The 18031-nt window shown below is 34.4% G+C and overlaps 2 protein-coding genes across 2 annotated transcripts in view; one reads left to right on the top strand and one right to left on the bottom strand.

The window, feature by feature from the left end:
• The window catches only part of LOC135117079 (uncharacterized), a 187612-nt gene that overhangs the window by 67505 nt on the left and 102076 nt on the right, over positions 1-18031 (bottom strand). The window lies entirely within an intron of this gene.
• On the top strand, positions 869-16115 carry LOC110373171 (uncharacterized). The gene is made up of 8 exons (XM_064035592.1): positions 869-1083; positions 8180-8372; positions 8741-8841; positions 9387-9413; positions 10225-10251; positions 12516-12653; positions 13460-13583; positions 15036-16115. Exons 1-8 carry the CDS (start codon positions 1014-1016, stop codon positions 15115-15117), a joined length of 762 nt encoding a protein of 253 aa, XP_063891662.1. The 5' UTR covers positions 869-1013; the 3' UTR covers positions 15118-16115.

Here is an 18031-nt window from a genome sequence, read left to right as displayed (position 1 = left end):
ATATATTAAGTGTTAGTGTAATTTGTTCTGGAATTGAACTGGCCTAACTTTGATTCGTTACACAATTGTGCAATTTTGATACACAATAATTAAAAACCTAACCAAACTTCCCTACTCTTTAATACAACTATCAAGTGCCCAAAATCGTTAAGAAGCCGTCAGAATCTCAAATTCCCTTAAGTTTGTATCCCTTTCACATGCGGCCCAAGTCCCTTATAGCACACAATTACGTTAGGATCGCTATTTACATACATTATGGAAGGAATTTACACTGACATTATCTGAGGGCCCATCGCATCCCATCGCGGCTGCTTAGTCAGTTAATGGCCGCTTCCAGAATGCTCTAGAACTATTTCGATGGAGCTGTTTGGTGAGTAAGGATAAATAAATAAAGTTTTTAGCAATTATATGGTGGAGAATATATCTATCAAATAATTATGTCTAGTATTGCTTTACCCGGTTTTGCACTCAATCTACCTATAAAACACCTTCTTTAATTGTATTCCTAAAAGACCTACTGCCAATGAAACATCATCATCCTCCTGCCCTTATCTCAATTTTGCAGCATATTTTCTCCTTCCCTAGTCAGAAGAAGTCAGAAGCCAGTAAGTCTGACAACCAGTCTTACCAAGGGGTTTCCCCGTATAACTGGGTTGAGGAGGTCAGATTGGCAGTCCCTCTTTGTAAAACACTGGTTCTCAGCTGCATCCGGTTAGACAGGTAGCCGTCCCCAACATAGTTGCGAAAAGGCTCGGATGATGACGATGACTCTTTTATCCGCCATCTTGCATAGCTACTGCCAATCAAACGCTGCTGCAAAACAACTCATGTATCGATACATCGCATCAGTACGTCACTATATTTTCCCAAGTCCACAGTCCCAGCGATGACGTTATGAATTTGAGTGATATTTGTGTAAAGCTAGTCGCGAGCTGACGGCGATGCGCGCCAATGTAACGTACCTCGTAATTATATCATTACATGTAATTAATTAAACAATTAATCGGTCCAGCATGCGGGTGTGTTTGCTAGTCGTGTTGTCTGTGAGTTACTGTGCCAGTAAAGTTTATGTCGATAAAATTGGTGAGTACTTTTTAATTTTTCAAGTTTAATTTTTGGTAAAAAAATTGTGACAAAAAATTAAAATATTATAACAATTTATAGATTATATAAATATTTTCACGTTACTTCTAGATAATTTTAATATTTAAAAAAAAGTTTGGAAATAGTTTTTACTTGTGTGAAATAAAAGTGCAGTGCTGTTAAATATAGCTATTACTTTTTTTAATTTTAATGTTTAAAAAAATACAGTTTGGAAATACTTAGATTTTTGCGCGTGTGTTGAAGTGCAGTGCTATAAAAAAGTAATTAAAAAAAAACTTTAATTATTTCCAGTTGCATTTGTTGCAATATACAACAGTTTGTTATCGTTTGTTTGAAAAAAACCCTCATTTGTGTAGTCATACATGAGTTATCAGTTGCTTGCATCCGCTGGATTTATTTTAAGCTTTATCTTTTGCAAATTCCTGTGTGAATACCTAAATATATTTTATTTATATTTCATTAAAGTTCAGTGCCTGCATATTTTTAAAAATATTTTTTAATGAGATTCTTATATCTACAACAATTAAAGAAAAAACCGCAACGTTCGTGTATTTTCAAAATTCACATCATCATCATCCTCCGAGCCTTTTCCCAAACTATGTTGGGGTCGGCTTCCAGTCTAACCGGATTCAGCTGAGTACCAGTGCTTTACAAGAAGCGACTGCCTATCTGACCTCCTCAACCCAGTTACCCGGGCAACCTGATACCCCTTGGTTAGACTGGTGTCAGACTTACTGGCTTCTAACTACCCGTAACGACTGCCAAAGATGTTCAATGACAGCCGGGACCTACAGTTTAACGTGCCATCCGAAACACAGTCATTGGTGTCTAAGATATACTTAGAAAGTACATACAAACTTAGAAAAGTTGCATTGGTACTTGCCTGACCTGGAATCGAACCCGCGCCCTCATACTCGAGAGGTCGGTTCTTTGCCCACTAGGCCACCACGACTATTAGTATTTTCAAAATTCACCTTTTGCCAAAATCAAATGTGCACGTAACTTTATAGATTTTCTACTTCAAACGAAATACAAATAAAAGTCGATGTGACTATTATGCCAAAATTAGTAAAAGCCCAAGTTTAGAGAAAGATCGTACCCTGTGAAAACATATTAGTTTTATTTATTTATACACAACCTTACATCTACCCTTACAGGACTTGCCTAATGCGGCAGATGGGCAGTAGTTATATTATAAAAGCCCGCAAATTGTCATTTAGAGCCCAAGGTTTATAATTCCTCAAACTTCTAAACATGCACACTCCTGGTGGAACTTCATCATAACGTAGTCAAAGAAAGCCTGCCATTTATCTAAGTAAATCAGAAGAGCGCGTATGAGGCAAATCGAGTAAATCACATTTGACGGCGGCTCCGGCGCATAATTTGTACCTCCGTTGAAGCTGCCGATGCAATTTTCTAAGTAATTTAATGTTTTTCTCTAAGCTGACGTGTTTAGGTAGTAATTGTTTAAAAGAATAACAACTATTGTTATGCAGAACAAATACTTATAAGTGTATGTTTTATTTTATCTGGAAACATTTATTTTTTCTTGAATCGGTTGAACATTCGTAAATAAGTATTCAAAATAAATCATTTTCATTTTCCATATTGTTCTACTTCTGATACGGAATCATTGGACATTTCACTCATATTTTGACACTCTTTTAGAATATATGAATCTGAATATTTTATATTTTTGTCTCGGTACTATTTTCAGAACTGAACGCCAGTTACAGCGAAAATAATAAACCCTTTGCACAATTTGCACAGTCAACCATTAAACAATTCACAGCTGCACTTTCCTATATAGATATTTATACCGAAATTAACGTCCATGTACCTACCATTAATCCCAAAACTTTACACATAGCTGTACCGTGTATTATCCAGTAAATCCTGAAGGTATGCTGCTAATTAAATTCCAGATGAGTCAGGACGAAGCTAGACTAATTTATTGGACACTAGATACCCTTGTTGTAGACTATTAAGCCTTTATCCCTATATTGTTAAAGTTACCAGGTATGGATGCTCAAATCTTCCATTCTTTAAGACTAAGTTTTAATAAACTAAATAAAAAAGATAATTAAATATGTTCTTCGTATAATTTTAATTACTTATTTATTACCTAAATTTATTCTTTTTGCACAATGTACAACGGCGGACTTAACGCTATAGGCGTTCTGTGCCAATCTACCTTAGCGTGGTGGTAGAATAAAAAAATGGTAGGTGCAACAGTTTAAAATTCAAAGAATCGTTTAAAAATGATCTGAATCGTGAAGATTTTTATCTAACAATCGATATATAAACATCCGATTACACAAGATCAAATTACATACGTTACGTATACATGAGATAATCATAGAAATGTTATGTATTTGTGACGTTATTGTTTACACTTGTCACTGACAATGCGTGACGAAGCACTGGGCTGCTAAGATGTAAGGCTGATTGACATCGACTCGCCAAGAAGAAGTCACTGTTCGAAAACTATTCTAGTTTTGAAGAGAGATTACTCAAAATATTCAAACGGTTGAAGGAAAATTGACTGAGCAAAATTGATGTTGCTTAAGATGTAGTTTAATTCGAAAACACAGTATGGTCTGACCGTTTTTTGGTGCAGAGTGAGAGTCCTGTCAGTACAAAAAATGTTATTTTCTGACAAAAATTGGCAGCTAATAACTGCACAAAAGATTTAGTACCCCTACAATCATAATATACTATTATTTGAATTTATTCTCACTCTTAAATGCTGCAACATTTAAACCAAAGATATAAAAATTCCATAGGTATACCAATAATAAGAGACAACATTGAGGATTATTATCAAGCTATATTATTCAAAAAAGCAAATTACCCTACTTAAATATTCTTTAAGATCACTCAAAAAGGACATATCCCCAAAAATTACAACCCTTCTTCACTTTTGCGGACATAAACGCAAAAAAGAAAAGGGTTGCTAAAATGAAATTAATATCAGCTTAAGCAAAGGTAGACAGAATTTTACTGCAATATTAGGTACTAATCTACCCTTTTTGGGTCGATTTTTCAATCGTCATTTAACTTCTATTTGAGGAAGAAATAAACATGGAGATTTGACATAATATTTTTTATGCAAAAAGTGTCAAAACGTCAAACATATTTTTCAGATGAAAGTTACCTGGTATATCTTAGACACCAATGACTGTGTTTCGGATGACACGTTAAACTGTAGGTCCCGACTGTCATTGAACATCCTTGGCAGTCGTTACGGATAGTCAGAAGTCAGTAAGTCTGACACCAGTCTAACCAAGGGGTATCGGGTTGCCCGGGTAACTTAGTTGAGGAGGTCAGGTAGGCAGTCGCTTCTTTTAAAACAGTGGCACTCAGCTGAATCCTGGTAGACTAGAAGACACCAACATAGTTGGGAAAAAGGCTCGGGAGATGATAAGATAAAAGTTACCGGGCGATGAAAAACTCGGTACTTACAGAGTTAGAATTGGTGACCAAAATATAGGACCTTCTTCGGGAACAACAAATTTTCGAAGCAATAAATATGTATGAGCCAACACGGTTGCGTTGCTGGTTATTTTTTCAAAAATCCCCTTTTGTTGTGATCTATTGAATTCGCGAGGCAATTGTTTTTGCCTTTTAAATAGGACATTATCTGCGGGTGTCATTCTGACCCCGTTTTTACCTTTTTGTGGGGGCGATTAGGGTTCATGGTGTTTACGCTTAGGGTAGATGTGGTGGATAGATTTTGATGGTAATCTAGTGCAAAATAATATTATGAAAGCTACAAGGTTCACCAATTTTTAAATATTTTTCCAAAATAGAGGAGTTACTATGCTTATTATTTTTTAATATAACCTGTTTAATTAAGTGAGTTTACAATCAACATTAAATTATTTCACTTAAAACTTAGTTTAACATTTTATAGAGTAAAACATAAAACATTTTTTAATATATTTTTTTAGCCTAAAAAAATAGGTTTATTAATGTTTACTTTAAATACCTATCCCATAGTATCGTTTATCTAGCTCACAAGTATATTATTATCAAATGCTTTGATCAGTATACCTGAAGGTTTTATCTACCCTCAACAGGGGTGTCGAGTTTCCAAGACGAGGCTGTTTTAGTAAATTAATTAGGGAATAACTTTCATTATTTTAAGTTAAGGGTATTTTTAGGGGATCATTTGCGTGGGTTTGATTGATCAAAGTTAAGCTGTATTGGCAGTCTGTGACCACTATTTACATTGCGTTCAATAACTAGCTTCCACCGGCGGTTTCACCCGCTTCCTGATATAGTATTTCCCGGTTACGGGTGAAAAGTAGCCTGATGTGTAGCCAAATTTCATCAAAACGTATTCAGTGTTTTTGCGTGAAAAAGAAACAAACACAGACAGACAACCATACATTCAACTTTCCCATTTACAAATATTATGAACTAGCCGTTTTCCCGCGGTTTCACCCGCGCATATAAAAGCCCAGCATATAAAATATAGCCTATGTTACTCGCAGATAATATAGCTTTCTAATGGTGAAAGAATATTTAAAATCGGTCCAGTAGTTTTTGAGTTTATCCATTACAACCAAACAAACAAGCAAACAAAGTTTTCCTCTTTATAATATTAGTATAGATATGCTTAACAACTTTATTCATAACAGCAAAACATACTATCCAAAAATTCTCAAATTCGAACACAATTTCGAATACGAACACAGCAAAAAACCCGCCCGTTTTTTGGATCTCATCCGTTTTCTATTTCAAACGGCGCGGCGTTGGCAACTAGACACTGGCTTTGTAGCTACAAACACAAATATATACAGTCTCTGTAATCTGTAGCCTCTTCGGGGGTGACAATACGTAAATTACACTTGCGGACAAACATTTTGGGGTCAGTTTGAAATAGAATAGTCTGACGTCTAATTTGAAAAAAAATAGTGTCATGGAAGCCTGTCTGGTAAGTAGGTAAAAGTCATAGGTGGTTTATTTTTGATTCGTAAGTACACGTAGTCTCAAAATAAATGAATTTGGATTTTTCGCTAAACTGGTCAGGACATTGTCTATCATGTGTCGACTAGAAATATGCACAAAGAGTGACAACTCTGAATGATTTTGCATAATTATTTCAGCCTTTTTTATATGGCCCAAATTCACTGCCTCTCAATGTGAATCTAAGAAGAACGTTTCCGGCATCAGTTGGCATTTTTAATACATCCAGGCTATTACGAAGTTCCATTTGTAAATGATGCTTTTCTTTGTGTTAATATTTTGTTTTGTCAATGTTTTTCACAATGAACATTTTCGACGTCTTTTCGCAAAGATAATATGCTAATAGGTTATTAGAAAGAGAGAAGGAACAAGGATATTTTGCCTTTTTCTTTTTATTGGAGACACTGGTCTTGAAATTGCAACGAAATTCTTTTAATGTTTCTTACTATGAATTTTAAATATTATGATGTAGCATGGGTCCAAAAGATAAAATGGGAACAAATATTGTCCAACTTATTTAAAAGTTAGTCTAAGTTCCTTTTTTTTAACTCAATCCACGATATCACGTAATTAATGGTATGAATCACACATTTTTTCAAATACCACATCTTATGTCATAATAAAATCCTATCAAACAATGTATGTCCAGCAATAGACGGCAATAATAAGAGTGATACTATGAATGTTTTCATCACACACGATGGTTCACTCACAAATGTCCTAATACTGCTAATGACGGACATGAAAGGGGCAATAGCCGTTACATTCATTGAGCGTAATTACAGGGATAATCGTTCAACGCGATACGTATTGTTTTTACCACAAATACATGTTGTTCTCTGTGTGTGTTGTCAATGTATATGTTTAATTTGGCTTTAATATACGTAAATAAAGGTGATGTCAAACTATCTACAGTTAATCTATTAGGAAATAATATTATAAGGACCATCTTTTTATTGTTCGTTTGTTGAAAAAATATGTTGGAAAGCTACACTATCAGAGATGAACAATCAGCGGGATCGGCTTGTTAGAAATTAACATAACAAAAAGTTGTGTTTAGTTAAGTAAATCTATACTTAAATCAATTTATGAAGTTCTATCTGGTTCCTAGTTACGTACCTTAACCTTTTATGTAGTTGCCTTTGTGCAGTACTCAACTTCGGAACTCCAAGTCTAACTAGCTTTAACTTTAATTCTGATATAGGCAGTTCCTTAACTGTACGCACATACCTACATGAAATATTAATATGAACTTCTAAATAAGGTCAATAACCTTATAAGTTGCCTCCTACTTAAAACGCCCCCTTACAAAGTGGAGGTGTCTAATAAGAGTCTAGACAACTTAATTTCAGTCTAAATATAGGTATCTTCAAAATATCTCACTTTCTCAATAAGTGCGAGATTTGAGCACCTTTTGATAAACGACAAGGTTTTTGCTACCTTGAATTTGATAGCAATTCCGATTTAAACTGAGTGAGATCTTTGGTATTGTGATCAAAATGAATGACCTGGGTAAAAAAGTCGTGTAGTGTAAAAATTATATTTTATGTCTGACTTAACAGAAACTTAATAGGATTTCAACACATCGAAAGTATCTACATTAACATCAAAAAGTTTTTGGTGCATCCAATCACCAGCACACTTAAAATCTGTGTCGTCTGGGTATTATGTTCACCTAAAAACCATGTGATCCCCAGTCCCTTACTTCGGCGGATCCACTAATATTTTCTTCTCATGCCAGTAACCTCTTTCAATCCAAATAATTACCACTTCGTTTTCCTATTTCTATCAGATTGTGTTGCTATCTGGGGTAAGAAGGTCTGATAGGCATTCCCTCCAAGTAAAGTACTCAACGCATACGGTTAGATTGGAATCCAAATAGTTGGAGCTATATTCCAATATATCCGAATACATCTGTTGACCCCAAAAAAATTGTGGAAAGGCTAGAAAGATGAAATGAAATGAAATCATTTCTTTTGAATTTTTTCGTCATTTTAAGAACTTAACCTAACCTAACTGAATAATCTCTGAGAAGAAACGCCGAAACAAACTCAAGGGTCATAATGATGATGATGAATTAATCATCTTTTCTTAATTCCAGACCGCTACATAATATCCTGCCACACGACAGACTTCGAGTGCTTCAAGCGACAGTACAAAGCGTTGAGAGACAACGTGTTGCTAGGCAACGATCGGATAGGCATACCCACGTATGAACACTATGTGTTCGCGTATGGAGGAGGCACCTGTGTCAAGCTGACGGGCTTGGAGGAGAGTGAGCTGGCTGGTATCAAGTGAGTCAACCAATTTACAAGCTTTTTAGAAGTTCCACTTAGTTCTGTCCAGGATAAACTGTTTCACCTCTGTCCAGTAGAAACTATATTGTCTATAATCTAACCAAGTATTTTCCTAAGTTGGGGTCAGCTTCCAGACGATGCAGCTGCCATTCTTCATGTTTTACATAAAGCGACTGCCTATCTGACCTCCTCAACCCAGTTAGATACTAGTTGTAAGGATTTCTGACCCGTGACCACCAATTCAACGTGCCTTCTGAAACACGGGGGAATTCGTGATGACACCCATCCAAGGATCGACTACGCCAAGCCTTGCTTAACGCGATTGCGGTGAGGTTACTAATAACTTGTAAAAAAATATTTTTCAGATTGGAGAGCGAACCAAAGAAATTGACACTAGTATTAGAACTACCCCTGAGGATCCAACAAGTCAAAGACACGATAAAAGTTTGCGCCAGACCAGACAGAGGTAACATTTTCATGACCTTTCAGCTACACTACTAATACAAAGGCATTAGAGCTTTCACACTAGCAGATTTTAACACACACGGTTTCAGCTGTTGTTCTTTAAGCCCTGTAGTTGTCAATTGTTTGTGTGGATACCCGCGACACCGTGCGTAAAATCCGCGCGGAAAATCTACCAGTGTGAAAGCGCTGTTACGATATTATTCTTACCCATTTTGGTATTAATGAGAACAAAAGAAGCATATAGAAAGCATATAGAAGTTAAAATTAACTAACAAAATAATTATAATAATATGTGTATTTTTAAAAGCTTCGCATTTTTCGCAAACCAAAACAACTGAGGATTATAATGTAAATTAATGTTATAGATAGGTCTATTCAAATTATTCAGCCTGTTTACTCGACCGCTAGAATTTATTTATTCAAAATATGTTAAATAATTTAGTTAATTAACATCATTATTTAGAATAAATAAACAAAACAGCTTTGTTTGAACGAGAATGTAGATTTATTTATGTTACAATTAACAATTGATGTTTATTGTTTCAGAATTCAACTTCATTCAACCACAGAAAAGTAAGTATATTTTAGAAGTTTGTTATAATACTTTGATGAATTTAATAAATCATGATGAAAATTCAAAATCATTTATTCAAACTTTGCTGCAAAACAGCATTTCTGAACGTCAAAATTAACGAAAGACAGCCCCCAAAACGCCCACCATTCACCACATCCTATGTGTTTTGCTGGGAAGAAGTGGCCAACAAACTATAATTTATTTCTAAATACTTATGTATTGAATCACATTCTATGCATTCATAATTATGAGAATATCTGCATTGCCTAAATATGGGTTATATTACTAATTTTAGCAGAACAATTTATTCATACTGGTAGACTAAGTATCTAGGGATAATTTAAATTTATCTACAAACATTATAATTCTGGGAACATTTCCAACCCACTTGGGGTTTCAATACCAACGGATAATAGAGTAACAACTATTCCTGCTAAAATTTATTAATTATGCAAATACTATACTCCCACGGCTTTTGACATATCAAATTAAGTATTGGTACATTTCATTCGACCCATTTTCCAAATAAACATATGAGTACTATATATTTTGAAATACGCAGTACTGCAATGTTTTTAAAACCAAAATATCTAGTAAAGTTAATATATGCAGATTTACTTGTTTCGTATTACATGCATATTTATAACATATAAAAATATGCAAAGTAATATACAAACTTAAAGGAGCGTCAATTTCTTAACGAATACATTCAACGAACAATTTGTTCTATTAAAAGAAACCTTAAATATTACAAAGAACAAACAGCCTATTGTAATAAATAAGTTAATTAATCATTTTATCTATTTTCAGATCCCTTAATGAGGTTTACTGGCAACGGTAAGTAGTTTTCACTAATTTATTTAAAGCTAAAACACACCTTTTCCTTAAGAGTATAATGTAAAATTAGACTTGAACAAAGAATAAAGGTACTTCACATGGAGAAGAGAATGACTAGGGGAGATGTCATAACGCAAAATCTGCTAGGAAAATAGCGCTCCGCCCTTACACGCCAGTAATTTCAAAATAAAATCTCCAGTAAAGACCAATCTATGACAGATTGATTTTGATTTGTCAAAAAACCCGAACACCTTGTTTGTTAGTTCTAATAACTTATCACGCCTATCGTACGTTACTTTACCTACAAGAAGGCGTCGGACCTACCTTCCTTATGGTATCTCCGCTATCCTTCCTTCCTCCGTGGCACTCAAAGACTAAAATGTCAACTGAATTTAATCGAGAAAGACATTTTCAGCGAACTGAAGTAATTCAGTTATTTTATTCCGCTTTGTAGAATGACGACAATATTCATTTAGAGAGGATGAGAAATGTTGGAATTTAATATTATTTAGATATTTCGTACGGAACTTGTTTTGCGCCAAAATTGCAAAATATTTAACTCTTCTAGTTTGTTTCAACTTTTTTTCACCTTAGACGATATAACAACTCTAATTGGGAACATTCTGTATCGTAAGTGTGTTTTATTTTATGAGAATAACTTACAGTACCTATCTATTGAAAGAATTTTTAAAACTTTTATGTACAGCATACGAATCGACTGTCATAATTGGATTCTTAAAAACAAATAATGATTCATTTCGCTGCCAATTGGTATCAACTCCTTCATAGAATAATTGGCAAAACAAAACGTTTTATATTAATACCTACGAATGGCGCATAAAATGCATAAAGCGATCGTGCAGATAACAAAAACCTCTAATCCAAGGCATTGTTATTAGAACCAGAATAACAATGGCCACCAAACATACCACAGCTTAAACCATACAGCTTACACAAGTAAATCGTGTCTGCTCACCATAGGACGCACTAATTGCGCCCTCAATGGGGCCCAAGAATGTTCGCTCCAGGGCCCATTGTGCGGCCCCATTGTGAGCTGACCGGCCCCAGTTTGTATTAGCTCTCAAAACAATGACTGTAGATCATAGCTGTGGGGATACTTCGAGAGGGATGTGAGGATTTGTAGTGCTTTAAGGAACTGGGGTTTTGTAACGGTGTTGAATATTGTCTTATAAAATTCTGTTAACTTCATTCAGAAGTGTCACTCGTCATTTGTAGGTACTTATCTGCATCTACACTAATATGATAAAACTTAACTTGTTTGCGTGTCATTACTAGATCGATTCACAAAATTATTTCAGCTATTTATTTATCGATATCTCTTTATTCGGGTGCGCGGAGTAGGTACCGAACTCCTTACGCGAATAGAAAATAGTTTTTGTAGAAATATAATTATGAACAATGCATACATTATGTTTACGTTTCTGTTATGAATAAGAATCGAAAGATTAAAAATCATAACATTTTTCTCATTTCTAAAATTGTTGATGACTTTTGTTCTCTACGAGAATAATAGAAATTATTACCTACAACAAATAATAGAAATCCTCGATATTCACCTATTGCAAAACAAAACTATTATAAAAACATATATTGACAATTGCATACAAATATGACACACGCGTCGCTAAATAAGTTCGTTTACAAATAAACCAATTAATACCATCACAACATTGATTCCACTCGAAATACATTGATCAACATTTCATTTACGTCCAATTAGCAAAATCAACTACCACTAGCAGTGCCAATAATATCGTTTATATTGAATTTTGCAAAAGTTCACAACGAACTTTATTAATTGGAGCCAAAATGCTACACAGTGCCTGGTCTTTTGAGCTATCAAACTTTGAAATTAATGGACGCTTTGAAGACAAAATTCCGAATAGTAAATTGATAGACAAAGTCGCAAAAAGGTATGCAATTAAAATAGACTTTATTTCAAACTTGCTATTGCAAAAAAAAAAGACTTTCCTTCAGACCTGCTATTGCATTAAAATATGTTTCCTATACTATACATATAGTTTGTCTCTCATAAAGAAGACTACTTAGAGAATTGTAAGACGTAAAGAGCTAAAGCGAACTTATACTTATTTTTAACTACTTCGATGTCAAACGGACTGACTTGATAGGAACAAAGTTTCGTATTTTCTTAACATACTTAAACGTAGGAATGTAAAATACCCTGTAAAAGAGTTCCTTATAAACATGCTATCATCTAACTAAATTTTTCTGAACATTTCCAGCGACGATCGGTATAACATACCCGTACAAGTTGAAAAAGAAGAAGGGCTTGATCTACATGCAGTTGGAAGACGAGAACTTGGATGTCATCCTGGACATCCCGGATCTCAGCCATTTCCATTTGAACAGCGAAGTTGAAGGTACCACCATCTATTTTCAGTGCTAAGATTTGCTATAGTTAGGATAATATTATGGCGTTTACACATATTGTTATTTGATATGCAATTATTAGGTACTAGCACTCCTAAAAAGTACACATTGATTATACAAACATAGTGATTATGGACAAAAAATAATTAGTATGTGTAGGTGCCACAGGAACCTTAATGGAAAAATAGTTATTGTATTTTATTTACCTACAATGATGAAATAAACAGCACAAAAGCAATGTCACTCAATTGTTCCTAAAATTATTTTATTTATTCATTTAAGGTCTGACATCAGATGTAAAAAAGGAATATGGTAAATTATTTATATTCATATTTGTAGGTAAATAACCGTATTAGACCATTAGCACATCAGACCACTGCCCAGCTGGCCTAACATTCTTAACTTCCAAAGAAAAGGTTCACAATACCTACACGCTTAACTTCACTTAAATTATTTACTTCACTTATATGAAATCACATAAGCACTTTTAGACACATTTGTTATAGAACATGTTGATGATAATGAGTGCTTTTTTAGAATATTCATGTGTCTAAATCACAAACAAATTCCATATAAGCTGTTCTAATACGTAAGCTAGTCTAGTATTTCGCCTATACAGACAGTTGCAAAAACATAATTTGCCATATAGTAAGACCTACTCCAATTATTAGATAGATAAGTGATCCAAAAGTTTTTTTTTTCATTCAGTTCATAAGAACCGACTGTTAAAATCTACGTATTTTTAAAAATGTTCTCAAAATTCTTAACAAGACTAACTTAAGAAACCTGTTTCCAGCGAAGTTATACGAATGGTCGGAGTGGGCGTACGAGGTGGTGCAGCACGTGGACGCTGCTGAATACTTCGCGTTGCCCTACACCACACAGCTCAGGACATTGATGGAACACCTGCCGCTGTACAGGTATTTACCTGCACTGTTGATAATATCAGTCTCCAGCCTCATATTCAGCAGCTATTGCTATGGGAGATCAGCCATGTATTAAGTTATGGTAACCCATGGATGGGCCAGGATCTAGCCAAGCAGTTAGCAACCATAGTAGTTTTTCATTTTTATAAATAAATATTTGAAGTAGAGATATTTCCTATCAGAACAATCACTATGGCAAATCTCGTGCGTAAATAAGTTTTGACTTAGTAGATTTGACCTTAAAACTATATATTAAATTATTCGATCCCAATCGTATAACCCACGCTCAGAATTAACATAAAAAGCTTGAAATTCAAAATACCAAACCAAGTACAAAAAGGTCACAACTATAAAAGATATTTTGAAGAAGAATCGGCCGCTAAAAACAGATAACGCGAAAATAACAATAGCTGAAAGTTTAGAGGTGAACTCGGCTGAAAGTCAGCCATATTTCATTACAATAACCGTTAAACTGTTAGGCGGAGCTCACACTGCCACAAGCCATAGAGTATGGCACGAACCATAGTGCACAGCAAAAAATCTATGAACGAGGTGATGGATACCTTGATTTACAACTCTACGAGGAATATGGGTTTTTATGGCATCACATATTTTCTATAAACCCCATTGACATTCGCACACGTGGGCATGACATCTCTATTATTCCCAAAAATCCTGTCGTTGTCTTTTTATACTGCACACATACCTTGCGTGTTTTCTAAAGCTCTGTTTGCAGTTTACACTCATGGAATTTAATGTGTCTGCGATGATAATTGTAACTTTATGGAATGCAAATAAATGTATGCGCATGAAAATCAATTTCTAAAGCAACTCAGTGTCAACATGCCTCAAGCGTGGTAGTGTGAGCCCCGCCTAAGAAATTGCGAAAATTGTACCCAATGTTAGATAAGGTCAAATTGTATTTAATTTTCGCGTTGTAGTTGACTGTATAGGGTCTTAAAAGATGTTTCGCGAAAAATATTGGGTTATTTGTTTTTATCGTTGGCCCTTTTTGTGGCCTCTTTAATTTGTTTAACTTTGCGTAATAAATTAAATGAGGTTCTTGAGAATTTGATTTTTATATTTTATTTACTTGAATATTATTTTAATGTTGAGTGAGTGAGAGATTTAGCATATGTTTTTTACAAATTGAACACGTGTGTTTCATGTTATACTTAGGTACATAGTTATGTGTAGAACTACTTTACCTACCTATAAATATATTCTGGTTATACCTACATTTAGTATTTCTAAGTCTTAGTGACCTACTTGTCTTATTTCCCGTAAGGACTACCTCAGCTTACTATTAACTTACTGTGCACCTTTCATTTAAATCGGTACAGTATTTTGGCGTAAAAGCTAATCAGACTGAGAGACAGAGCTATGTACATTTATAATATTAATAAGTATTATATTTTGTAATAATATACATTAATTTTCTTTCAGATTCATCATGCTTTACCCAGATGAGGAATACCACGACTTACACTTCAGTTTTTCAGAAGCCACCGTGGTCACTAACCCGTAACGTAGCATAGGGATATAAGATTTATCTGGGGATACAAACAATAAAACAATTGACAAATAAACAGGTTAAGTAGGGATCAAAAGAATAAAAACTATACTCCATTTGAGTAGAAACACAACTAAGAGAATACTGCAGACTATTCGTTGGTTTTAACTACATTTTGTTTTTAAAATGAGTTTATAAAATATTAATTGCTCAAATGAAGTATAGCTATGTACTTAAAAGTATGTTATTCTTTTTGTACAAAGTCTTAAAATACAATAGGCTATGTGTATGTTTTAAATGGTCCACGTCAGTAATTTTAAACATAAAGTCTTGCTATGATTATTTATAAGTTTTGTAAAGCTATTTCTGTATGCAAACGCGAATTATAAATGAGGTAGCCGTCATAAACAAGTTTACAGGCTATAAATTATTTTCAATAAGCCAGCATTGAACGTTTTCAATAAACTTTTGCAAAAATGTGGTGAAATTGAAAAGTTTTATGCTTTTTGGTTTGTGAAAATATTGTTAAAAACGGACCAGTGGGTAGTAATTAACAAAATCGTAGAATAAAAATATTGATCCTATTTAAAAAGAACGTCAAAGAAACTGTCAATAGCAAAATTAAAAAGCCTCCTACATTGGTTCAGAATATAGAAGGCCTTTAATTACCCTCTAAACTCATATTTCACAAAAAAATATTGTAAAGACAAATTATAAAATCCCAGGCTAATTAATAAAGAAATATTGCTTATTTGTTGCCCACTTCCACTTAATTATGTTTCGCTAAACGCCTGAGAAAACGTTAAAATATTAGCTCGTTATAATAAAGGGAATTAGAATTTTTTGCTTCGGCTAATATAGGCTATTTCTCAGATTACGTAGCATATTCAATGGACCAATTGTTTTTAGAGTCCACGACACGATCACGAGACGCGAAAAATATGTACTTATTTTTTTATAGGAATTTTGTTACGACTGTTTATTTGATCAAATTAAATTATATTTTTAAGGTGTGAGGTTTTTTATTTACTATTTGTATTATAAATATAATTATTTAGCTATTGACACGGAGCGAATTGTCATCGTAAGAAATTAAAGTTTTTGATGGACTTTGATACTAAATGATTTGGTTTTAATTAAAAAGAAAATAACCTCTAAAGTAATAAACTGAATAATATTAATATTCCGAAGCCGACCCCAACATAGTTGGGAAGGCTAGGCAGATGATGATGATGATTTATATTCCGGACACTTTTTCGAATAAGTCGTGGTTATTTTATAAATCGTTAACATTAAAAGTCCTCAAAATTGGCCATTACGTCTCAACATTACAGGGCTCTCGAAAAAATAATTAAAAGTACCGTTTAGCAGCAAGGGCGATAACTTATCCGGGTCACTGATGCCGGTTTAAAAAACCGGATGGGGATAAAAATGAATGAGGCTTATTCCCCTCTGCGAAATTGAGAGTGTTGAGGAAAATCGACAAAGGGTCGACGGATAGATAGATTGTCAGTTTAATTGTTTTTGTTTTCAAGTTTTTTCAAAGAATTTTAGTAACACGTTTTGTGTGGGAAATATTTGTTTACACAATCGGTGAAAAATTACATCGTATAACTTGTAACTTGAAACATATTTTTTTTAATCATTCAAATAGTTTAATAGTGTTGTGACTCACATATAATACTTGAGAATCCATTATCGATTTGATAGCTGCTCGGTACTTACCTGTAAAAAAAAATACATTGTTAATGTAACCCGCAAATACCATTGTTAAAATCTACGATAAAATCACATTACTTAAAAAAAATTAAAACTTAACAATCTTCTCCTTAAATCTAACATTTCATCAAATAAAAATCAATTCATCTTTCACAACCCAAGTCCCCAACGCCTAATACACCGCTAAAAATAACCCCATCAGCATCGTAATAAAACAAACGAAACTCTCACGAAGTGTTTTCAATGAAAAACAGAAGTTTGTGAAGTTCCCGAATATTTCACGTTTCAAGTTTAAATGAACTGGCTGCGAAGGGTACGGTACTTCGCACTGAATCTGTTGACAGCTTGCGTCACACTGTTTTGGAGGCTAAAAAAAATATTTTTGGGATTTGTTGATTGAAATTAGGGATCAATTTTGGAGGAATTTGAAAGTCGGGATACTTTTTATTTTATTTGTATTTATGTATATCTACAGCTCATAGGACATACGTTTCACGCGTTTACGCTTTTGCAAGGCTAAGAGTGAGTTGGACTTTTTAACTATAACGATAACTAAACCATATCCTCCTCCGAGCCTTTTTCCCAAACTACGTTGGGGTCGGCTTCCAGTCTAACCGGATGTAGCTGAGTACCAGTGCTTTACAAGGAGCGACTGCCCTATCTGACCCCCTCAACCCAGTTACCCGGGCAACCCAATACCCCTTGGTTAGACTGGTGTCAGACTTACTGGCTTCTGACTACCCGTAACGACTGCCAAGGATGTTCAATGACAGCTGGGACCTACAGTTTAACGTGCCATCCGAAACACAGTCATTGGCGTCTAAGATATACTTAGAAAGTACATACAAACTTAGAAAAGTTGCATTGGTACTTGCCTGACCTGGAATCGAACCCGCGCCCTCATACTCGAGAGGTTGGTTCTTTGCCCACTAGGCCACCACGACTTTTTTTTTCCACCACGACTTTTTTTTTTTATAACTAAACCATAATTAGCCAGTATACTTGCCACCCATTGGTCAAAACAATTATGGTCATAAGGATAGCATTTAGCTATTCTTTTGCTTACAACAATAAAAATTGTCGCTGAGATACATTATTCATTACAATTTCAGAGCATAACGAGACAAACCAACCTACATTAATTAAAACCAGCGTCCCACTCAACTGAATACTTGTAACAAAACACCTAAGTAACTCTACAGAGGTTCCA

This window comes from Helicoverpa armigera, chromosome 7, assembly GCF_030705265.1.
Source record: "Helicoverpa armigera isolate CAAS_96S chromosome 7, ASM3070526v1, whole genome shotgun sequence".
Lineage (NCBI taxonomy): Eukaryota > Metazoa > Arthropoda > Insecta > Lepidoptera > Noctuidae > Helicoverpa > Helicoverpa armigera.
The sequence above is the reverse complement of the archived record's forward strand: the minus strand, read 5'-3'. Positions and strand labels throughout refer to the sequence as shown.